Source organism: Canis lupus, chromosome 6 (assembly GCF_011100685.1).
Source record: "Canis lupus familiaris isolate Mischka breed German Shepherd chromosome 6, alternate assembly UU_Cfam_GSD_1.0, whole genome shotgun sequence".
Taxonomy (NCBI): Eukaryota; Metazoa; Chordata; class Mammalia; order Carnivora; family Canidae; genus Canis; species Canis lupus.
This window is the reverse complement of record NC_049227.1, coordinates 74,977,085-75,002,475: the sequence shown is the minus strand read 5'-3', so window position 1 is coordinate 75,002,475 and position 25,391 is coordinate 74,977,085. Positions and strand designations below refer to the sequence as shown.

At 37.7% G+C, this 25,391-nt stretch overlaps 1 protein-coding gene and 2 long non-coding RNA genes across 5 annotated transcripts in view; 2 read left to right on the top strand and 1 right to left on the bottom strand.

The window, feature by feature from the left end:
- NEGR1 (neuronal growth regulator 1) overlaps positions 1 to 25,391 on the bottom strand; it is an 814,177-nt gene that overhangs the window by 169,867 nt on the left and 618,919 nt on the right. The window contains exons 5-6 of the mRNA XM_038541659.1: positions 19,989 to 20,109; positions 3,707 to 3,858 (exon numbers count right to left, since the gene is read on the bottom strand). Coding sequence (XP_038397587.1) covers positions 3,707 to 3,858; positions 19,989 to 20,109 — 273 coding nt within the window. The remainder of the gene's footprint in view (positions 1 to 3,706; positions 3,859 to 19,988; positions 20,110 to 25,391) is intronic.
- Positions 8,637 to 12,496, top strand: LOC111096456. The gene is made up of 3 exons (XR_005361408.1): positions 8,637 to 9,179; positions 11,227 to 11,333; positions 12,323 to 12,496. It is a non-coding gene; the product is annotated as an uncharacterized LOC111096456 (long non-coding RNA).
- LOC102155563 overlaps positions 16,186 to 25,391 on the top strand; it is a 29,945-nt gene continuing 20,739 nt past the window's right edge. For 2 of the 3 annotated variants that reach the window (XR_005361405.1, XR_005361404.1), the window contains exons 1-3: positions 16,186 to 16,482; positions 17,363 to 17,510; positions 20,016 to 20,144. This is a non-coding gene — a long non-coding RNA (uncharacterized LOC102155563). Of the gene's footprint in view, positions 16,483 to 17,362; positions 17,511 to 18,092; positions 18,281 to 20,015; positions 20,145 to 25,391 lie in introns of those variants that run through there. The other variant, XR_005361403.1, reaches the window with a different exon arrangement.

The window sequence follows — 25,391 nt, the reverse complement described above, 5'->3', positions numbered from 1 at the left end:
CCAGTGACACTTTACCCTCTAAATCCTTAGTAAAGTGTTGGGCTCTGGGTTAACAAATAAGGTCAGCCATCTATATATTGCTTTTTGAAATGAGTGCTATTAGGGGATATAATATAATAACAATGGCTAACATTTGTTGTTTACTTTGTTCCAGGCTGAGTGATAAATGCTTTACATGCATTATCCCGTTTCATTTTTATCCTATCATATCCTCGTTTTATCAATGAGTTAACTGAGCCTTTGGCATTTGCTTACTCAAAGTCACACATAACTGATATGTAGTAAAACTGGAATTCAAACCAAGGTCTCCTTGACTCATTTTATGTGAAACGCACGCACACCCCCCCCCCCCAAGAATGCTGCATTCTTTTTTGGATGATCTTAGTTATAGAAAAGCTCTAAATTATAGCTTCTTGTTTTCTGTCTTCTTGGTGATCTAGGTTGTCACAAACCAGGAGTAGACTGTATCAGTCTAAGTTTCATCCTAAATGGTTATGGATGGGGAACTGATTCCTAGTGGCTAAAGCTGTTAGAAAGCAGTCAATTTGGGTGTTTGCTATGTATAGACACTATACTAGGCAACTCACATTTCTGATAACCCTGTCTCTGAGTGTATGAACTATTTAGTGATACAAACCATAAAAACATGAAGATATTCTTATTTATGGCATGTTCCAAATATTAACACGTACACAAGTGGCAGACTTCCCACAGTCTATTTCTTTTCTCCTGGATAAGAATATGGGCAAGCTAGCTTTACACACTCCCTTAACTATAGGACGGGCTGATCTTCAGCAATAGATTTTTAACAGTTGGTCATAGGCCAATACTAGACCAGCTTAGGATTGGCTTCTAGTCTTGGATCAATTTAGAGGTTGAAGACCCTCCCATTCATAGACCATGTGAAGCTCTGATAAAAGTTCTTCTCACAGTGACACAGTGCACTTTCCAGCTAGCATCACATAAACTTTAAGAAAGCTACCTTTCCCCATAATATAGTTTATAGATTCACAATGCCTGTGTCGGGTAACTGTGCCATCCAAAGAGACTTAAAATTTGTCATAAATATGTATGTTTAAATGTCCCTGAGTCTCATTTTTGTATAAGCTTTTAGTCAAACATTCAGCCCATTCATCTTTCCTATACTTAAATTAGATATCTGGCATATGTTGTTTACATCTAAACACTTATTTTAAAAAGTTTTATATGTTGAAGTATAGCACCCTGTATTATTAAAGAAAAGTTGATAAAAAAAACACAAGGAGGACAAATATGTTGTATGTGGAGGTTTAGCTTTGGCAGAGTATGTTGCAAGTGATGCGATTTATCTTTCACTCCACTGATGTTTTCATATTCAAAGCAAGAGACAGGGAAAGGTAAGAGTTAAAAACTTGGGCTCTGCAGCAATCTGTAGGGATGCAGGGTTTTGCTTCGTCATTTATTAACCATTAGATTTTGGCCAAGCTTTCAATCTCTCCTCATCTTAGTTTCCTCATCTATAAGAAGGCAATGATAAAATTTACCTCTTTGGATCACATGAGGATTAAGTGAACAAATTCATATAAAGAGATTAGAATGGGATCTGGTCTACAGTAAGCTCACAAGGAGTGTTACTTATAATCCTTCTGGTATTGCCTTGCATATCTAGAGATTACAAATACACATTTTACATCTAAACCCCAGTTCATTCATTCACTTATTCATTAGCCATTTAATCACTCATTCACTGTTTAACAAATTCATTTATTCCCTAAAGACTTCCCAATTACCTATTAAATACCAGACGCTATGCTTGGTGATATGGGAGATAATGCAATGAATCAGGTATTGATTCTATATTCTTAACAAACATAATTTGGTGGAGAGAGATGAAAAATATATAAAAATAATTATTGTAAAAACAGGAATGCTCAGTGCAATAAGAGCTTCAGATGAGGTTATATAAGGGTTCTGAATATATAGACATTTTCCCAGACTTCTATGGTTATGCTCATAATCGTAGACAAGATTTGCATAGTATGTCTTTGTTGACAAATTAATCAAATTGCACTAATATCTACATACAGGAAGCCAGTGGCAAAGGAAGATGATTAGACTACATTCTAAAGACACCATGTTTAGGAGCCCTTTCAGCAGTGCATTATCTCCAGATGACTGTGGTAAGGTTGCCAGAGTACCACAAATGCCTAAGTAAGTGTCATTTGTTCCTAATTTGTCACTTTTATTAATGTTTCAGTTTCAAATATCAGGATATGATTTAGAAATTCAAATAGCAAAAAGCTAATGTGTTATTAAGCCTTAAATTTTTCTTTACTTTGCCTTTTTAATTCATTTATTCTTTCAGGTTCTTGAATATTTAAATCATTTAAAATATTAATAGTACACCAAAGAAGTATCAATATTTACATTAAATTGAAATTCACACTGCTGTAATATTTTTAATGGCTTATATTATTCATAATTACACTAAATAAATCCTCCTCATGGAAGAAACTTAAGCAAGTTTATTACGCCATGGCTATAGCATGGCAAGTAGTATTTTTCAGAGTGGGGGCATTAAGAAATATTAAATAGTGTTAAGCTGGAATAATATGTGATGTGTTTTTTTTAAAGTGTACATAGGGCAAATCATTTTCAAATGATTATTTTCTACAAACAACCAATATGCTTTATCTAGAATCAGAAGTTCTTAAATTGTGGTAGTTCAAAGTTCATAAATCATGAAATTTCTTATAGTATATTTTTAAGTGGTAGGAGTATTATATATCCCATCTTCACATCGGCAAAGTAGACATGATCATGTCTGTGATGAATTACACAATATTCACAATTTTCAGAGACGGCTTATTATCACAGGATGATAACACAAATACATGTATGTCAGCTTACTATAAAAATATTAACTGTAAAAGATAAGGACGATTCACATAACTTTGTGGAACTGAAAAGACAGTCTATGCTGTGTAATCTTTGAACACTTTGAGAAACACTCCACTTCAAAATTAGGAATATTTTGTGGTTATGAAAATGTGTGGTTTATTCAGCTTCCAACAAGCACTGAAAGCAATCGTGGGAGAAAACATCAGCTCAGGTTTCTCTTCAACTAATCCTCAAGTTTGTTCCATTTCTAGTCCTTAGGAACCAAGATATATTAGAAATATAGTACTTACTTTAGCAAAACCTTAAATTGTATTTCAAATACAGTTTTAGGTAAAAACATTATCATATAGGATAAAATATTCTGCCCATGATCATTTACTTACTCTTTCATATTATATATGGCATGTGAAATTCTCACTATTTCCAGATGAATGTCTAAAGAAAACCAACCAAGAGCAAATTCAACTGAAATTAACCTATGCTTAAGGATAATGTCATGCATTTTTAAAAACAAAGCAAAAACAAACAAAAGCCCACCAAACCATCTTCAGTCAGAAGACATTTTTCAGAGGGTCCTATTGTTTAGGGATTTTTTTTTCCCTTTTCTCAGCTCTAAGACATTTTTCTCAACACATGTAGACTTCAGAAGGGATTAAAAATTATCAAACACTCATACCACTTAGGGGCCAGGTTTCCTCTGTGTATGGGATGTGTCCCATCGGGCTGAGTTCTAAAAGGAACATAGGCCATTCTCACGTTTTATCTCTGCTGATGGACAGGAGCCGAGGGGCCCCTGAGAGCATTCTGGCAACACTGTGTTACTTACGGTTGAGAGGCAGGCTCGCATTGGTTGTGCCTAGCTTGTTGGCAGCCACACAAGTATAGTTGCCGAAGTGCTCCTGTGTCACATTGGTAACCGTGAGAATGGATCTTGTGCTAAAGTTTTGAATAATAATTCCTTGTTGGCCATTGAAGAGCCTAGAAGACAAAATAGGTAAATATGCATCGTGAATACCATTTTTAGTTTTATCTTAGTTGACATTGCCATGGCAACCCAAAGACAGTTTTTGCCACACAAGTGTTAGCACATAATGTAATAATGGTGCAATTATATTTTCCTTACGTTAGTAGGTACCGGGGAGGAGAGGCTGTTTGACAGCTGTAGATTGTTACTACGGGATTATTTGTACTCTACGACAAACTGAATTTAGATTTCTGCATGTCCTAGTCATACATTGATTTGTATTTTAGAAAACTAAACACACCACAGCCATGGCGCCTCATCTGTTAAAGTTGAGAAAGAGCAAAGCAAATTAAATATAATGATTTTATTAAAAAACACAAGCTGATGGTTTCTAAAAAGCTGCCTAGAATACGTCTAGGCCATTTCAGTTGCTGTTATTGGAACACTCCGGTGAAAGTTAACCCCACAACTGTGACAGGATAGTTCTGAATCTAGGGCTGACACTGCTTTGCTGCTGCTAGGTACAACCCGGACAGGTGACTTGCTGGTAACCCTAGGAAGAAAAGCAGCTGTCTAGCATTGAGAGCATTTCAAGTTGAGTCTCACCTTGACCACATTTTAGGAATGTGACTGGGAGAGTCCTCTAACCTTTCTGGGCCTCCATATAAAATTCGATTTTTCCCAATTCCATTCTGACTACCCAACAATCTGTCTCCAGGCTTACCAGCAGAGGCCTCATTCTCAGATAGGCTGGCTGGCAGAGGGTCACCATCCTCAGGGCTTGCCATGCCCACCTCTGCTTTCTTTTTCCTGATCTGCATCCAGTGGTCATCAGCCCCTTGTATCTCTGCCAGCTGGAACCTTCCCTCCTCGCTCAGGTCTGATCTGTGTCCTATCTCTCCTACTCTAATGCTCCTTAAATGACTCTTCCTTCTCTCTCGCTCTCTCTCTGCATGTTTTTCTCAAAATTGTTGTGAGATTTATGAAACCAAACTGCTCTGTAGTAGTTTCTGTGCACACAGGTCTCTTTAACCCAAGGAAGTTCAATTGCTTTAAATTCCTCAAAAGGCAAGGTCATATGGACATACTTTATTTTATATTTGAGTCCTGCATAGTACTTAATGGTCCACAATAAATAGTTCATAGATCAACAGAGTTAGGATCACATCCCCACATCGCAGAGAATGGTAAGCCTCCTCAAAAAATTCTCTTTCTAAAGATGAATTCTGAAATAATGAGGATGCCAACCAGATGATAATGTCTCCCTAAAAAACCCCAAAGTCTACTATGAAAAGACGTGCTGATCACAATATGGGCTATGAAAGCTCACAGCCCAAATGGCATGGTGTTTTTTTCCTTCTTAATATGTTCAAGTTTTAGTACTAAATATTTCTTTAATCACAAAGATGCTAATAAATGGCATTCCCCTGAGAGTTTAGGTTGAACTCCTTTGCATTACATTATGTGACTTGCATCTGAATTCAGATAAAATATACTGTAGTTACATGCAGATTAAAATAAGCAGCCATGCTTGATTACCTTGGGAATTAGTTATATTTCAGGTAATAGCTGAATTTGACTTATCCAAAACTCAAACTTTAATCAGATTAATAAAACTTTGAGTTAAATAAACATTGAAAAACTTTAACTTGAGCAATAAACCTAATGATCTGCAACTCTGACACAAGAAAATAGGTCATAAAATATCAAGGATATAGTAATTTTTACTCCCCTGTCTCATATTGCAAATCTATCAACACTATTGCCAAAATACTATCATGATTATTGCATATTTTTCTGCATCACATTAGTAATTTTATTCTTGACAAATTAGTGAATACTATGTATAAACACCCCACAGCCTCATTGTGCAGGAAGCTTCAGCATTATGGCTTAAGTCTATCTATCCACAGCTACACTATGGACACGTTCTGCAGCTCCCTGGACTACTAAATCTCCATTGCGCCCCACCTACCAAAACTCAGATTCATTTTGCTGCTGAAGAGTTAAGAAGAAATCAGTCAGGGTCTTCATTTGGCTTGACTCTGGGGAGAAACTCTCAAGGGAGTATAGTCAGTAACTTGATGGTACTATTTGCTTCTGTTCCTCTGGGCTGTCTTTCTGAGTTGGCTTTCAGTTCTCTGCCCTTCAATGTGTCTGAAGGCAAAGTCCCAGATGTTGCTAAATCACGCAGCCTATCCATGCTCTGGATGTGTAGGCCCACTCTTGGGTGGCACATCAATGGCACAGCAGCAGCAGCAACTCCTGCTGCTCCACTCAGTCTGGCAAGTAATTATGGCCAATAAAAAAGAGAAGTACCTTCCCCTGGGGGGACTGTCTTTCCTCTAGAGGAAGTTACCTTTCTGAGATTACTGGAGTAGTCCAAAACTTACTTTCTTGTAGAATTGGGAGTTTTATAAATGCTGACTCCTCAAATACCCTGGAAGAACCCATCTTTACCCAGTAGCTGGCTGAGACAGCTTTTCCAAAACCGAGCTTGAGGGGAAATGCCTTCTGAGATGGTATATATATCTCTGGAGGTTTACTTCTATGATTTTCTTACGGAGTCCTGAGAGTACATGGGGTGAGGGGCTTTCTCAGCTATTCAAATCAATTCTGAAAATTGTCATTGCTACAAAGATGAATCCTATGCTTAGGTGATTAGGGACTTGGCTGGGCAGCACATGTCTTTGAAGATCTTTCAAGGCCCTTCAGAAGGTCAGAGCTGAAGAGAAGAATCAATCAGATATATAAACAGGCATTTACAATTGGGTTTATTTTAGTCACAATGGGGACTCTGTTGAGATGAATACTTCGATCCTTAGTTACTGACTATCGAAATTTAAACCACACTTATAAGTCCCATCATGTATGTCTGTAATACAATTTCAATCTTTGACTAAAAAAAAAAAAATAATAATAAAAGGGTTCCTTAATTGATGATTTTTTAATGAAACAGTTTTATTCCCAAATGGTTGGATATACCTATATTTTCTACAAAGAAAATCATTTTTATTAATACATATAAATGAGAAATTTAATTGTTACTCTGTGTTAAAGAAATTCCTTGATAGCTTTCAAAAATGTACATATTCAGCCTATTAACAGAATGATCCTGGCCCCACTGAATTTTTTATATCCATCTCAGACTTGTTTGAAACCAGACTTCCTTACATCAGTGATATGAAATCTTGAAGTGACAATTCAAGCAATAGTTCACAATATACCTTGCAATAAAACCAGAGAACTAAATCTGGAATATTGCCTTATTTGGAGTTCTCTACTTTCCCTAAATAAATCTTTCAAGTTCTAAGAGAATCATTCTTGTATTGACTTAGATTAGAGAATAAGAGATGTTTTCTTATAGTCCCTTCCCCCCGAAAAGAGAGAAAACAGTTCTGTTGAGTTAGTGGTTAAACATGGTATTCCTTCCCTCAGAAGTAGATCAGCAGCATTTGGTGCTTGCCTAGAAATCCCCAAGCATTTTTAGTTTTTGTGTTTTTACCTTTCAGTGGACCCCTCGGCTATGAGATCCTTCTATTATCGTGGACCTTGCTGTCTTCTACCCTCTGCCACCTATGGTAGTTTGTTGCATACCACTAGGATCAGAATGTTTGTGTCCTCCCAAATTCATATGTTGAAAACCTGAGCTCCAAAGATTATAGTGTTAGTGGGTGGGGCCTTTGGAAGGTGCTTAAAAATCATGAAGGTGAAACCAAGATGAATGGGATTAGTGCCTCCAGAGAGCTCCCATAGCCCCTTTGGTCATCTGATGATACAATAAGAGGTTAGTAACACAGAAGAGGACGTGCTTGCACCTAGATCTTGCACTTCCAGCCTCCAGAACTATGAGATAACTTTGCTTGTTTAAAAACCACCCAATCCATGGAATTTGTTATAGCAGCCCAGAAGGATGGAGACACATACTGAGGACCGTTGCCCTCATTCTTCTTCCTTCTGCCTTTCACTAATGCTTCATAAATCTGTGAACCACAGGCTATGTGCCCTGCCAGCAGATGCTGCAGGCAACTCATAAACAGCACAGCCTGACCAAATGACTAGTTTGGAATTAGAACAGTCCCTTATATTTTCAAGTGTCAGTCTGAAAGAAGTGGCACATAGAAAGCATGCTAATAACTGAGGATACTCATATATCTGGTTCATGAAATGTTCACGAACTTTACAATCAGAGCCTCTCTCAGGCAGTAAGTAGGATGGACAGGTGAGTCCACTGCAACGTCCAACAGCAAAATTGACAACAAAGCCATTGGCACTGATTGTTAAGATTGCAAAAATAAATGAACAGCTATACCAGGCCTCATTCATTTTATATATAAATCGAGCCTCATGACACAGTTTGGGACTCTTGTTTACTATCTGCCCTTCCAGGTCAGGAGTAACAATAAATATTCTGGAGAAACAAGCTTTCAAGTGCGCATAGTCCCTGAAATACTTCATTGCTCATAGAGGAAACATACATAAGTCTGTCACATAACAACATTTAAAATATCAAAGTAACTTGAAATAGGAGTGGGAGAGGTGTTTGCAAATGGTAATAGATCTCTTATCGAGCTAGAATTACACAGAAATACGGTAATTATATATCATGTCATATAACTGGATAAGATTATCATTGTCTTATTAATTGATCTTTGGGTGGTTAGCATAGCAGAGATGGAAGACAGTAGGGGGCAGAAGGAGTTCTTGAATCATAAGAATTCTATGTATGAAGAGAAGGAATGTAACTTCCAACAGTGGATTGCAGGCTTCTGAGTTCCAGGAGGTGGTTAGAGCTAAGAATATGACTTAAAAAAAGAGCTTCAGAAAAAAAAAAAAAATCATGGTTGATGGTAAAAAAGTCACAGGTGATATGGTTTTAATGAAAATGAAGTTTTACTTGGTCATCAAATGATGATTAAATATCTCCCAGCCTGAAAGTACTGGATGTAAGAACCAGAGGGGGAAAAAGATAAATAGGACAGAGTTCTGTCTGAGGACTTGGCTACACTTAAAAATGTGATGATGACACTGAGATGGCAAGTAGGTCTTTGCACAACACATCTCAATGCCTCTCCCGGTGATAGATTTCTAGCTAACATATATTTTGGCTCTGAATCATGGCTGTATTTCTAGCCTTTTCAATGTAAGCAGCAATACTTTATGTATATGGAAAATGTTAGCTGTACTCAACATATTTATGACTGAAGTAACCTAACTTTAAAGAGTTTCAACATTGTGCAAAAAGTTTGGTGTGACGAGTGTGGGAAACTGACATTCAGAAAACAGTCAAGCATTCCAAATGCGTATTAACTCATCTTCACAGCAAGCCCAAGAGGTAAGCATTACTAGTCCCATTTTACAGATGAGGGGAAAAAAGTTTAGGGAGATTAAGTTATCTTCTATCATCTGGTAAGTGGTAGAACCAACATTCAAATTCCAGAGCTTCTGACTCTTGGTCTTGTCCCAAAGTAGCAACTGGTATTCAAATCACTAAGTAGAAACTAGGATATTGTATTTGAGTTTGGAAAGACATGTCAGAAATCATGAGTGGTTCAAGGAAATTAAGTCAAGCCAGGGAATAGAACCGGGGGAGCGAAATAACCAAGTAATATGTGCCAGGAAAGGCAGGCCCAACCTGTGGGGTGAATCTAATGGGATAGAAAGTTAAAAAAAAAAATGTAGGGTCCAGTTCAGCTAGCTATCTGCAGATTCCCTGGGCCAGAGGCCTCTTAACTATCTATGTGGGGCTTAGCTATGCCCATCAGTCTCTTACAGCAACTGTCTTTTGCTCCCAGTGGAGTCACCTTTTCAGGCTACTCAGGCTCAAGATGAGAAGCATGAAATGGTCTCTTGTCCTCTTTCCACCTCAAACTACCTGCCAGACAACACATACTCTCAGCATTGACTATTGTTTTTTTTTTTTTTCTTCCCCTGCGTTCATTAAATATTTCGGTTGTAGTAAATCTCTTTCCATAATGTATATGTGGAATATAGTCAAGGATGGCAGAAAAAAAAAAAAAGAAACACATAACCTAGATGAGTGGCAAGAACACAATAATTTTAAGTAAGTTCAAAACTGCCTCTAAAGTTTGAGTCCTGGTGATGCTATGGAGTTACTGTGTCCGTTCTGAGTTTCTCAAACCATCATCACGTCAAAAATTTCTCTTTACCACACCATTTCAGGTATAAGTCTTCATACATTTGCATGATTTTTGATTTCCATCCATATTCCCCATTAGAGTGCAACTCCATTAGGCAAGCTTCCTAGCTTTTGCTATTCATTGTGTTTTAAGCACGGAGCATAATGTTGGTACTTAATAGGTATGTGGTTAAGTAGTTATTGTATGCTTGACTGAATAAATTATGCTTTTACATTTTTGTACTGCTTAGTTTTTTCATCTGGGAAATGGAAAAAAATGAAGCCAATCTCAAAGTGTTGGTGTAAGAATGGTTTTTAAATGCACAAAATGCAATATCTATACATACACACACATACACACACACATATATCAAATGCAGTAGGCACTAGAAATGTGATGGGTGTTATTATTGTTCAATGATGGGGTCTGTTTCTTAGACAGAACAGATACATTTCCTCTCAGATGGCAGCAAAATATTAAATATTGAAAATACAGGAAATTATTTTTAAAGGAAAGATCTATGAGAGTGACTGGAAAGATCAGAGCATCATGATTTCAAGACGTGCCAAACTCAGTCTCAATTACTTGTGCATTATCAACCTCATCTAGGTTTTTCACAGATGTTCCGGTAGATAAAAAAATAAATAAATAAGAGTAAAAAGGAGGAGGAGTAAGAACTGCTAGATAGCAGAAAGAAATGAAAATTGATGTGAACGTGCTGCTATAGCAACCTCCTGGTTTACTGTGTTGCTTGCTACTTAAGGCTTGAATACAATATGATATCACTTATTCCTAGGAACAGACTGAAGAATATCATGCATCAATGTCTCAGCCCCAAGGGGTATCTATCTTTAGTTGCACATTTGAATAAATTAATGTATTATAATATATTAGGACATTTTAATGATTTTAGACTTTATTAGGCTATTTAAAATGTATGTCTTGTTTACTTTATCAATTTTAATGAAATTAATAATTTTAGATTAGAGACCTTTGGGCTGCCTTACTCGTGACAGTTTGATTCACGCAGGGAAGAGACTGCCTTTAACTTTATATCAAATAAACAAAGGCTATAGTGCAAGTGTCAATCCTCCTCTGGCTGCAGTTGAGTCTTGTATCCCTGACAACCTGGCCTGTGACTAGATACTTCCCCTCCGCTTGCACTGCTTTTCTAATATCAATGTGCTCATGATTTTAATGTCAAATTTCATCCCACAATATACCAATACAACCGTTTTGCAGGGATCACATCCACAAAAAAAGAGATCCTGGGGCCTCAGAACTGAGCAACGGGGAGCAGCTTCTTTTCTGCAGTCACAGAGTGGGTTGACAGTACCCTGCAATCTAAGGTAACAGACGAATATGGGACCAATATTGTCTTCTCGGTGTGAAAATGAATTAAAATAAGAATGGCTATCCTTCATCGTGATTAAGAGGCCACACCTCATTTTTGCAACAGAGTGTATTTCAAACACCATGTTAGTTGCTGGGAACACGGTGACAAAGAGGGAGGGATGCTCGCTCGTAGTAGATTATGGCTCAGGAGGAGAGAGACGGGTAACAAAGTTGAGTATAGTTTAAGGGGTGCTTTGATAGAGGCAAGCCTGTGGCAGTTCATCTGGAGAGACTCCTTTCTGTGTAGAAAGGGGTCAGGGTAGTTTTCTGAGAGAAGGTAATATCTGGATGGAGACTAAAGGAGCAGTGAAAGGCAGCCAGCCCAAGGAGGCCAGGATAGGTGTGAGTGTGTGAGTGTGTGTGTGTGTGTGTGTGTGTGTGTATAGGTGTGGGGGGGGAGGGGCTTATGAGCTAAATGGTCAACATATGAAAAGGCCGTAAAGATAAAGATCATGTCACAGTTTGTGAACTAAAATATTTTAGGACACTTCTAACGCCATTGCGAGATGGTACATGGCAGGTGAGCCTGACAGGTCAATAGGGGCAAGGATATGAAGGCCTCCCATACCCAAACTGGGATGTTAGGACTTGATTCTAGGGACATTCAGGAATCCTTGAAGAGATTTAGGTATAAAGTGATAAGATCGGATGTTTATTTTGGAAATATTGCTGTGAATTTTAAAGAACACAACCCAAATCTAGCTATTGGTGGACTGTGTGTGTAGTATTAACATCTCGATTTCAGGATGTTCTAAACCAGACTCAGTGCAACCTTTCCCAAATCTCTTTTCCTATGTTCCCAGACTCAGCGACTTCACCATTCACCTTATCACTGAGCTGGAAAACTTAAAATCATCTTCCCATGGTCCTTTCCTTGTGTATCTAACCAATCACTGAAGTATACAAATATTAACTTTTTCCTCTCTTGCTTTTTTTTTTTAAGGATTTATTTATTTATTTGAATGAGTGAGTGAGCGAGCGAGAGAACATACACAAGTAGGAGGGGTAGAGGGAGAGGAAGAGAAAATGTGAAGTAGACTCAGCACTGAGCACAGAGTCCTACTATGTGCCGCTGGATCTCATGACCCTGAGAACAGGATTTTAGCTGAAACCAAGAGTTGGATGCTCAACCGAAAGCACCACCCAGGTACCCCTCCTCGCTTGCTTTTTAATTCACAACTAATACCCTAGTTAAACCATATTTTGTAAATTTCCCATCCCAACTGCTCTGAGAAACATTTTGTGAAGACAGGGAATGGATATGATTACTACCCTTGAAAAGTCCTTCAGTGGCTTCCCAGAGCCTGTTGAATCAAGTCTAAATGTATTATCATGACATGTAAAGGGCTCCAAGTCTTGTGTCTGTTGGCCCTTTGTATGAGGGAGAAAAACCATGAGAGACTCTTATCGATAGGAGATAAACTGAGAGTTGCTGGAGTGGAGGGGCGTGGGGGGTGGGGTAATGGGGCAACGGGCATTAAGGAAGGCACATGATGTGTTGAACACTGGGTTTTCTACCCAACTGAAAACTACTGAACACCACATCTGAAATTAATGATGTACTATATGTTGGCTAGTTGAATTTAAATTTTTAAAAAAATTTAAAAAAAGAACAAATAAAATGCTCTAAGTCTTGCCCTAAAATGCATTTCTAACCCTACCCCCTGTTACACCTGATTTCACATCCTCTACCTCAAGGCATAAAAAAATACCTCTCCACAGAATGCCTACATCACAATGACCATGTTCTTTCCTTGCTTATGATTATTCTTGACTCCTTGCAATGTTTGGAAATAGTGCTCATTGGTATCAATCATAAAAGCTACCTTTTCCCTGAAGTATGTGTTAATGCTCTGATTTGAGGTGAAGGACCCCTGCTGTGCACTATTCCGGACTTGTCTTAGGGCTCCTTTAAGATCTTCTTACTTGGTCCTTATTTCATTTTGGTGATTTCTATGACAAACTGTAAGCTCTAAGTCAGGGAATGCAAACTGAGGTAGCCCACTTTCAATTTTGCTTGGCTGGCCCAAAGTTTTATATACAATAATTTGCATGTCTGTCTTATGGACATGTGCTTTCCATTTCCCGGAGTTGAAATGTTCTCACTTATTTCATATATTTAGCCTTTATCTCTTCCCCAGCCAATGATCATAAAGTCATTACAGGGGTAACAAAACTGTACTGACAAGATTTAGGCTGTAAAAAAAAAGAGTGACATAGCATCAGAATAAAATTATAGATACACAGTGAAATAATATTAGAAAAAGAAGTTTCTTCAATGCAGGAATTTACTTCATTTTCAGTCTTTTTACAATTATGTCACAGTTAAGTGCCCAATGCATATATTTTTTTAACGAATGCATAAAATCCCAGGTCATCAAAAAAGATTATTTTTAACATGGGATGGTAATGGGTTATTTCCTGTACCCTTCTAAATAAAAATATGTAACTGCTTAATCTTGTAAGAATGGCCTTGCAAAAGAGAAGAGAGGGAGAAAGAAGGGGATGGAAAAGAGAGAGAGAGAGAATTAATTTATTTCTAGTCTCTTCTGAATAATCAAAGTTGTATAAAATCTAGAAAAGGGATATCTTGACACAAGACTCAGGAAATTGGGGTTGGTTTTGTTTTTGTTTTTAAAAATTACTTTGAAAAAAATAATAAAAAATAATAAAAATAAAAATTACTTTGTAGGGCAGCCCAGGTGGCTCAGCAGTTTAATGCCACCTTCAGCCTGGGGTGTGATCCTGGAGACCCGGGATCGAGTCCGTGTCGGGCTCCCTGCATGGAGCCTGCTTCTCCCTCTGCCTGTGTCTCTGCTCTCTCTCTCTCTCTCTGTCTCTCTCTGTGCATCTCTCATGAATAAATAAATAAAATCTTTGAAAATCACTTTGTTGAGGTATGATTTATATATATATGTGTGTGTGTGTGTGTGTGTATGTATATGTGTGTGTATGTGTATACGTGGATGCACATATTTAATATATACAACTCAATGAGTTTGGGGTAAGTGTACACCTGTGAAACCATCACTGCCAAGTCCAAAAGCAGATCTATCACCCACTATGAAGGTTTCCTTAAACTTAGATTTTACTTCCCATTCAGCTTTCCCACTTACTTCTTTTAAACAAGTCATTTTACCTTTATGAGATAAAGATTTTTTTCCTTAGGTATAATCTAGTTAGAATTGTATGGGGTGCCTGAATGGCTCAGTCAGTTAAGCATCTGACTTGATTTTATCTCTGTCATAATCTCAGGGTCAAGAGATCAAGCCCCCTGTTGGGCTTTGCACTGAGCATGGAGTCTGCTTAAGATTCTGTTTCCTCTCCCTCTGCTCCTCTACCTGCCCTTGCTCATCAGCGCACTCTCTTTTCCCCACTCTGTCTCTAAAATAAAATTAAGTTTTAAAAAATGTAGTTAGAATTGTGTGAGGAATGGGTAGGAGAGTATATGGAGAGCTATATGTGTTATAAGATTGCAAAGTCAGCGTGTACGGTACAATTTGCATGTCATTAAAATTGCCCTTGAAAATCCCTTAAAATTCCTTATTGTAAATAAACTAACATACTTTACAAGAGTCTCCAAAATGTAGGGTGAGTGCTCCAAGGTGGGTACCGAGTGATCTGTTGGAGTTGAAAAGAAAATGATAGAATGCCCATTTATATTATAATTGTATCTCATCTTTTAAATTTTATATGGTGTAGGTCATTTAATGTTGGCCAAATATTAGTTCAAAAGTGCATATGCACAATTTACAAATAAGTATGCATATACTGGTAATTTTTTCCTAAGTTTAAAGTTTTATTCATAGGGATATATATTTTGAAAATGTCGTGGACCACTGTTTACCACTGATCTACAAGATAGTAATGCCATCTTCACAAAAAAAAAAAAAATACAAAACTCAAGTTTTTTCAATGTCTATTTAAACATTAGTCCATTACAATATAGTTTATACTTTTAGTCTTAATTCTAAATAAATACACTCTTCTTCTCAAGCCATAGATTAACTTAATTTCATGTCATCAAAGACATTACTTGCTTCATAGGACTTGGCCTATTCTGAAAGTGCCCTGCACTGGATTTAAGGAATCTATTTCTTTTTTATATATCTTCTCTATTACCAAGATAAAAGTTTATATTTTTTGCTTTCCATATCATTGAATTCTGAACCCTGATTTTCTTAATACTAAAATGTATATGAAGTAAAATTAAGTCTGTGAGCATTGTCCCTCCTAGGAATGCTAAAAGGGCCTGTAGTGTAAAAGAAAAGTAACCATTTTATACCAAAGGATAATATTTTAATAATAAGTACATAACTTTAGTCATTCTCATGGTGCTTATCTAAACAGTTTAACAAACTAAATGTCAAATGGCTAATATTTCTTTTTTTTAAAGATTTTATTTATTTATTCATGAAAGACAGAGAGAGAGAGAGAGAGAGAGAGAGAGACTAAGAGAGAGATACAGGGAGAGGGAGAAGCAGGTTCCATGCAGGGAGCCTGACATGGGACTTGATCCCCAGACCCCAGGATCACGCCCTGGGCTGAAGGCAGACGCTAAACTGCTGAGTCACCCAGGGATCCCCAAATTGCTAATATTTCTAATGTAAATATATGTATTTTTTATTGTCATCCGTGTTATCCCTGAAGGAGACAGTATGGAAGCTATCTTTGAAGATAGCATCTGATGATTCTCAGCTCTCGATATTCGTGTCCCTATTTTGCCCCTTGCACATTCAATAGAGTCACCCTGTGTAACCAATAAGATGTTACAGAAATTCTAGAACATAACTTCTGGGACTAGGTCATAAACAGTTTCTAACTTGCTCTCTCTTGGATTACTAGTTCTGGGAAAAGTTAACAACCACGTCAAGATGACAAACAGCCTTAGGAAGAGGTCTAGTGGTGATTAACTGAGGCCTTCTGCCAATAACAAGAACTAACTTGCCAGGCATGTGAGTGAGATGCCCTGGGAGCAGATCCCCCAGCCTTAGTCGAGCCTTCAGATGACCAGCACCAGTGACACTTGACTGGACCTGATGAGAGACACTGAGTCATCACTACCCAGCTAAGCTGCTCCCACCTTGACCCACGGAAACTGTGGTAGTAAATGCTTACTGGAGTTTGGGGTTAATTTGTTACTTGGCCGTAGATAACTAAGGATGGCAGGGTATACAGGGGAAAGAATTTGGACTGAGAGGTTAATGATAAAATGTGTCTTGATGGCATCTTTGAAGCTGAGTGCTCTTGGACAGGTTAAGTCTCTTGTGCCTCAGTTCTGTCATCAGTAAATTAAGGGCAATAAATTGTGTCTCACAGAAGTCTGAAGAGTAAGTGAGATAAAAGAATTTAAAGAACCTGGAAAGTGCTTTGTCCTCAGCAAGCATTTATTTCTTTCTTTTTAAAAAAAATGTGCTCTATTTTGCAAGGTTTTAAGGTTTTGAGATTATTCTCAGCACACAGACATGGGTTTTATAGGTCGTGGAAGAACTAGAGGCAGAGATGAGACTATGGATGTTCAGGTACTGCCTTTTTTTAATTATTTGTTTATATTTATTTGAATAAAGCTTTGGCTTTGAAGATCTTAATTTAAAAGAGATGAGTTTTTATAAACATTCTCTTAAGTAGAAGTGAAGAGGGTAACTTATTCCTGAATATTTTTGTAAGCTCAAAGTATAAAATATCTGGAGGAAATACAACTTCTCCAGATCTTGTAAAAACTCTGCTACACTTTGACAGGGTCTCTGACAGCTTCGTGTTTCTGTTAGTGACCTGGAGGTCAAGAAAACAGCTTGGGAACGTGCTGTATCTGTTTCTTCCCTGTGTGTCTATCTTGATTCCATTATTTCTGTGTCTTTGACTAAGTAAATTCAGAAAGTGTGAGTGTTTGTATGTGCAGTCTTTTATTTTGCTAATTCATAAATGACCTGCAATGCCCTTACCCTTGCCATTTAACACTGACATTTCAAATTATTTTTGATAGTCTCTGAAGTGCCATGACCTACACTAGGTGCAGGGACTCTGCATGAAGACTTGCGAGACTTCTTGAGTTCAAATCCCAGCTCTGCCACTACTCTATGAACCTGTGCAAATTAAAAACACTCTGTGCTTTGGTTTTCCCCAAGCAAAAGGTAAGAATAATTATAGTATCTATCTTAGAAGTTATAAGTGTGAAAATATAACAAAAAGGGTTAGTGTCTGTTAACAATTTAGAACACTGCCAGTCCAACAGCAGGTTTTTTACATCATTTTTCATTTTAATGAGATAAATATTTGAATGGCCTGGGCCCAGAAGGTAAACAACCACCACTCAGCAACCAGAACCCTTCCCTTTCCTACTCCTTGCACATTCTCAAATTTGCTTCACTGAGATTTTGAGAGGACTTTATATACTCTTGTGGTATTTGATAATTTGAGTATTTCCTCAAATAAAACCTTAACAAATGACAGATGTATACTTCACTCTGAAATGAAAGTGTGTTTGCCTTTGACCGGTGCATTTGATTTTCACAGTTCTCAGATTTTCTCTAGGTGTGTGAGTGTGTTGGGAAAGGGCATTGATTGGGGAGAATCAATCTACCTTTTTTAGCAGTGGTTCTGAACTCCTTTGAAAATGTAATAAAAGCTATAGTCCACCTCTCCAGTAGGAAAAAAAAAAGTCACTAAAGTTATGACTATGGACACCAATGGGTCCTTTGCTGTTTTTGCTATAGGCCAAGAAAGTCGACTAAGGATTATTGCAGCCTTTTATGACAATGGTTGCTGAATTTAGGAAAGAACAAGAGAGAGAGAAATAGAAAAAAAAAATTCAGGACATCATTTCACAAAACACTGGAAACCAAAAGGACTTTAACAAAGGAGCTCTCACTTGTACTACTGGGGATAATTCTGCTAGCTTGTAAGAAAGATATGACATGGATTCAAAAGAGACTTTGAGAGATATGTAAAGTGGTTTGTCATTATTTAAACTGTGCTTTGTGGAGGAACCAGGAATTGGGGGGTGGGGGGAGCTTGCAAGGGAGGGCCCTGAGACCATGGAACTGAAACTCCATTCACCTCTCATCTACCGAGAGAGAAGTCATGCTTTCATTGATATTACTTACTGGGCTTCCACATAAGATTGTATTTGAAAAAAGGGTTTCATGACTTTCAGAGGATTGGGAACCACTCTTCTAGATGTTTGTCTATATAGATAATCCCAAACTTGAACTTCTGAATCTGGATTATCAGAATCTGAGAAAGGTTATATTGGCTGATATACAATATTGTATGATAGGACAAGGGTGACTGCAGACTAGTTTATCTAATTCCAAGTATGTAAAAAATGGGGCTTCTAATGAAGCCACAAAGAGGTAGATTTAGAATTAGTAAAAACATTAAATAGTCAAAAGAGTTAAAAATTGAGCGCCTCAAATTGTAGAAGAGGTTGCATAAAAATAGTTGCAAATAATTGTAGACAAAAGCAGAGTCAGTTACTCAGATCCAATGAGGTAGTCATGGGATATCCTTGGTTGTTAAGGCTGACGTTGAGAGGGGGAAGCTCTTCTACAAATCTTCTTTGGATTACAGTTTAAGCAAAAAAGTACCTGCTAAGTCCTATCCACTGTCATCCACTATGGCAACATCTCAGCTCTTACCTCATTTCACTAGTTTTCAGTTCAGACATTTAGCTGACAATAGTCACGAGTCACGATGTAAATAAGTAAACCCCATGCATGTACACGTCGAACAGTATGGAATTGCCAATATTGAGCTTTTTTGACTAAAAATGGCAGTTGCATATGGTCCAACCTAACATTTTCTTGAACACACTCTTCCCTAGTTTTGAGGCAAAAAATATATGTTCCAGATAACATCCTCCCCTCTGCATCACATCTTCCTGCTAACCCGCAGGGGTCCCCCTCTTCTTTGATGGCTTGATAAGAGCAGCTGAAGAGGTGTGAAGGAGCCCACTGCTTGAAAGTAAAGAGAAAGTAGTCAAGTCCTGTCTTCTCTTGTTCAACAGCTCTTGTCAAGGCTTGTCCTGGGGCTCCTCAAGGGGACAATCATAGAGAGCTAAAGTTACAGTGGCCCTAAAATCCCCTTGGTTAGTCCTTTAACCATGTATTTTATCTTCTCGACAGGCCCTTTAGTGATAAAATATCTAAAACACAGCGTTCTATACAATGCAATGTTAAAACGCCTCGCGGGAGAGTAAGGCAGGTGAAAGGGTTGAGACTTCTCAAGGAAGCGAGGCAAAGGCAGCAGCTCTGATTGCTTCTGGAGTGCTCTCAGGAAAGCTGTGCCCAAGTCCTTTAAAAGCTGGTTTACTTCCCAAGTAAACATGGTTGCCAGCAAGAGCAACCGTGTGCTGGGTCCGAAAGGAGGAGAAGAAGCAAAATGCATCAGTGGCCTCCCTGAGATCATAGAAAACCGAAGTGGACATTTCTTCTAGATGCTATTAGCTACTCCTCCCTCTCAGGTGAGCCCCTTTGGTTTGCCTGCCTTCGAGGAGGCTGCTGAGAATCATTCAAGCCAGTTAAAAAAAAAATGGTTTCAAGTAAGTATCTGAAACACAAACACATTAGCTCAAAGTGCTGGAAACACAGTAATAATCACAAAGTCCTTACTTCTTCTCTCCTTTGTACCATTCAAAGGCCGGAGGCGGCACACCTGCACCTTCGCATCTTATCAATCCACTGCGTCCCGGGGCCACGGTGCCAGATTTAATTTCCTGAATCGTAGGAGCGACTGAAAAAGAAACAAACAAAGCAAGAAACCAGTGGGTAAGTGAAACTAATCTGCAGCAAAAATATAACACACATATATTTTTATTCCTTCTATATTCAAAGCAATCTTGTGCCTGATAGGCCAATGCATCACATTTTCAGTGTTTTATGCTTCTAATACAAGACTAGTCATTTTCAGCTTCATTTTTCAAGTTGGACAATAGATGAATGTTCCCAAGGAGTGCACAGTAAATGCAATACATTTTGGCCTTGCTTCCTGTTGGAAAAATGGCATTGTTGAGGGGAACACTTCATCTGTACTCCAGTCAGACTACAGTCCCATAATAGCTCTCATTTATTGAGTGATCACTGGGAGCCAGTCACTGGGCTAGGTGCATTATGTTCAGGATTTCCTCAGGGCAATATTGTAAGCTAGATGGGATTATCCCAACATCATAAATGTGAAAACTGGAAGCTCAGAGAGGTTAAATAATTTATCTAACGTCACACAGCTACTTAGCTGAAGAATTTGGGCTTAGTAGGGGCATACTGACTTAGGCACATTGACTCAAAGCCTCAGCTCTTCCATTATTCTGTGTTTTCTTCTGCCTACTTCCTGCACTTTAGCACATTAGTGTTTTTTTGGGGGGTTGTTTCTTCTACCCGGAATGCTATTCTTTTCCATTTCTACAGATTTAGGCTCAATTAGGCGTCTCCATTCTCTTTCCTGTTGCTCCGGTTGAAAATAGCTTTCCAGTCTCGAAATAGTTTATCTAAATCTCTCATCCCATTGCTTTCCATCTTGTATGGTAATTATTTATGGGAATGCCAGGCTTGTTTGTTAGCTGCCTGAAGGCAGGGTGAGTATCTGGTTCATGTTCAGAAATCAAAACCCACAAAATGATGCTTAAAAAGCTTCTTTCTAATATAGCCACTCCTTTACTTATCAAATAGTTGTTGAGCCATCAACACACACCAGGCATTTCTCAAGGCACAAAGCAGTGCAATTCCCGGATGTGATGAAGTCTATGTTCTAGATGGAGGGAGGGAAGGGGAGACAGATTATAAGCAGTAAATAAAATAAGTAATTCAAATAAAACATTAGACAGTGATAATAGAGATGATAAATAAAAATTAGGGCAGGATAAGAGGAGTCTGAGCAAGGAATAGATTATAGTTCTATGTAAGGTAATCTGAGGAAGATTTATTGAGAAAGTGAGATTTACGTAAAGACTAGATGTAGATGAGTGAGTTTGCTCTGTGGATATCCAGAGAAAGAGCCTTTCAGGAAGAGAGAAGAGCTTGCAGTGAGGCCCTGAGGCTGAGGCAAGCCTGACTTGCTTGAAAAATAACAAAGATAACCATGTGGCTGAAGGAAAGGAAAAAGAAGGAGGATTATCGGGAGATGGAGTGTGATGATTAAATTTGCGTCAACTTGACTGTGTCACAGCGTCAGGGTATTTGCTCTTTCTGGGTGTGTCTGGTTCTGTAGGAAATAACATTCAGATCAGTGGACTCAGTGAAGTGTATGCATACCACAGAGTCCATTGAAGGCCTGACCAGAACAAGAGGCAGAGGAAGGGAGAAATGCCCCCCTTCCTTACCCGACTGTTGGAGGTAAAACACTGGTCTTCTGCTCTCAGACTGAGATTCACACCACTGGCTCCCCTGGTTCTCAAGCCTTCAGACTTGGACTGAGCTATACCACTGGCTTACCTGAGTTTTCACTTGCAGACAGTAATTCAGGGGCCTCCTCAACCTCATGTGAGCTATTCCTGATAACATAATCTCTTTGTGTGTGTGTAAGTAGGTAGATATGTGTAAATATGTATGTGTGTATCTATCTAGATATCTGTAGGTTTTATGCATATAAGTATATGTATATATCCACACCATATATAGACTTATTTCTATATGGACATAGACACACACACACAGGTTACTGGTTCGGTTTCTCTGGAGAACCCTGACTAATACTTGGGGCCAAAGGATAGATCAGATAGGACCCTGAGGGCCATTTTAAGGACTTGGCTTTACTCTGAGCAAAATGGTGAACGACTATGGAAGAGAGATATAATCTAGCTTTTTTTTCAAAGGTATTTTGGGTGTTGTGTTGAGAAAACATGATAGTGAGGCCAGGAGGGAAGCTGAGCACTCACAGGAAGCTGTTGCAGGAAGCAAGGCAAGTGATGCTGGTAGCTCAGATTAGGGGGGTAGCACTGGGGGTAGGAAAAGTAACTGGCTTTGGAGTCTGTTGTGAAATTGAAGCCAATGGGATTTTCCTAACATAGTAAAAAATGAACAAACAAAAACCAGGAGTCCAGGGTGACTTCATTTGGCTTCACTGGAAGGTTAGACTACCCTTCGCCTGAGATGGGTAAGATAATTAGTTGATGAGTTTGGGAGAGAAACATTAGGAGCTGTATGCAGGTGTCATTGTCTTTTAATAGATTTTATTTTTTAGAGCAATGTCTGTTCACACAAAACTGAGTGGAAGGTACAGAGATAGCCCATATACCCCTTGCCCCAATCCATGCCTAGCCTCTCTGTATGGACGTTCCCTACCACAGCAGTACCTTTGTCTCAGCTGATGAACCTACATCGACACCTCACGATCATCTAAAATCCGTAGTTTACATTAGGTCTCCTTCTTGGGGTTGTATATCCTATGGGTTTAGACAAAAACTTAATGACATATATCTGTCATTATGATATGGTACAAATTATTTTCACTGCCCTAAAAATCTTCTGTGTTCTCTGCCTATTAATCTCTACCACCCCGCCACCCCTGGAAACCACTGATCTTTTTATTGTCTCCAAGGTTCTGCATTTTCAGACTGTTATATAGTTGTAATCACAGAGCATGTAACCTTTACAGACTGGCTTCTTTCACTGAGTGTAATGCATTTACGGTTCCTCCAATGTCCTCTCATGGCTTGAAAGATCAATTCTTCCTAGCACTTGAATGATATTCCATCATTTGGAAGTACCACGGTTTATTTATCCATTCACTTACTTAAAAGTATCTTGTTTGCTTCCAAGCACTGGTAATTAGAAATGCAGCTTCCTAAACATCCACGCACAAGCTTTGCATATGTAAGTTTTAAGTTCCTTTGGGTAAATACCAAGGAGTGCAATTGTTGGATCACATGACAAAGTTGTGTTTAGTCTTATAAGAAACTACAAACTATTTTCCAAAGTGGCTCTATCATTTTGCATTTCTACCAGCGATGTATGAGCGCTCTTTTTGCTCCACAACCTCATCAGCACTTGGGGCCATCGGTGTTCCAGATTTTGGTCATTCTATTAATTGTGTAGTGGTATCTCATTATTTGATGTGGAACATTTTTTCATATACTTAATTGCCATCTGTGTATCTTTGGAGAAGTTTCTGTTAAAGTGTTTGGCCCATTTTTTAATTGGGTTGTTTATATTCTTATTTAATTGGGTTGAGGTTTAAGAGTTCTTTGTGAATTTTGGATAACCATCCTTTATCTGATGTGCCTTTTACAAGTACTTTCCCCCAGTCTGTAGCTTATGTTTTCATATTCTTAACAGTGTGTTTCACAGAGCTGAAATTTCTAATTGTAATGAAGTTCATCTTATCAATTATTTCTTCTATGGATTATGTATGGCTTTTGGTGTTGCAGCTAAAAAGACATCACCCATTCCAAGGTCATCTAGATTTTCTCCTCTGGTATCTTCTAGGAGTTTATATGCATATCTATTTTCATAAATATTTTCTCTTCTATCAATCTTTTTAACGTACTACATATTTTAAATAACACTATAGGAAAGTGTTTAACACAACAGGAACCTTGAAAATGCAAATACTAATTCATTCAGACAAATGACCTGAGTTAAGTGTGCACCCTGGATATATTTAAGTTTCTTTAGAAAGCAATAAAAAAATACAGAGTTTAATGATTTTTCAATATGCAGTGAATGTGAAAACTGTAAACACCCTTACAACAGAACATTGCCTTTCCTTTCAAAAATACTCTAGGAAATTCATCATTTTCTTTTAAAGGTGATACTTCACTTTGAAATTATAACACCTCTATTTCTCTGTGGTATTTTTATTCTTAATAGTAAAAGTTCAGTTTATAGTCTGGAAAGAAACTTGCAAAGAAATATTATTTTTATTAAAGTGCTTGCTAATAACTTGATGAAAAAATAATAAAAAAATGTTGCCAAACATATTTGAAGAAAATGCTATGAGATAATACACATGCCGTTTTATATATTTATATATGTAGTATATATATGTAGATATGTTAATATATTATATATGTATGTATATATCTGTATGTGTATAGGCCTATGAATTTGTGTATATATATATGTACATATATATATACACAAATATATATACATACACACTGTCTCATATAAGCAATCATTTAATAAATTTAATTATCTTTATAAAGCAAAAATCCCATCTCCCCATAAAAGGCAATAAAATATACAAAAGACATCTATAAATAAAATCCCATTTATTTGTCAATTATTATGACACATTTTTGCTTGTGAGAGGCATAGGTAGGATTATATTTCCACTCTTGCTCTCATAGGCTTTAATCTCTTTCTCTCCCTGTCACACTCAGAGGCCATAATCTTTTATAATATCCAACTATTATTGAAGATGAAATAACCATATGCAACAGGAGATCCATCACAAACTTCTATTGATAACCTGGTTAGTTTAATTACTCTCTTGTTTGTCAAGGGGGCCATGACTCATTATAAACAAAACCATGAAATCCGGAACATTGCCTGAAAACCCATGCGTAATGAACCGAAATAAAATCTAATTTGTCATTAAAAGGCTTTTATGCAGTTCTTTGTGCATATGGCTCAACACTAGGTGCTTTACCACACAAGTTAAAGGGACATGATCCTGTTGTCTAGAGGTTCACAGGCTGCTATAATGGACACTGAAAATGGAAAGAGACCTAAAATGTCATATGGAAGCATACATGAAGAATGAGTCAAGAATTAACACTGTTGTAAGAAAAAGTCCTAAGAACATTTTTTTGTGTTAGGGAATTAAAGGGCTATGGGTAATCAATATGGAGAGGGGAGTCTGATGTAGATTTCATTTTGAGGTTAAAATTATACACTTGAACTTGAAGGCTCTATTGATTTTTCTTGGAGACATGAATGAGCCCTTTCCATATTCTTCTACCTCTCTTAAAAATGACTATTCAAAAAAAAAAAAAGCGGATTCATCCACCTATCTATTCTTCATTCCTTTATCAATTAAATATTTTTATTAGGGACTATGTTAATTTAAAAAATGGT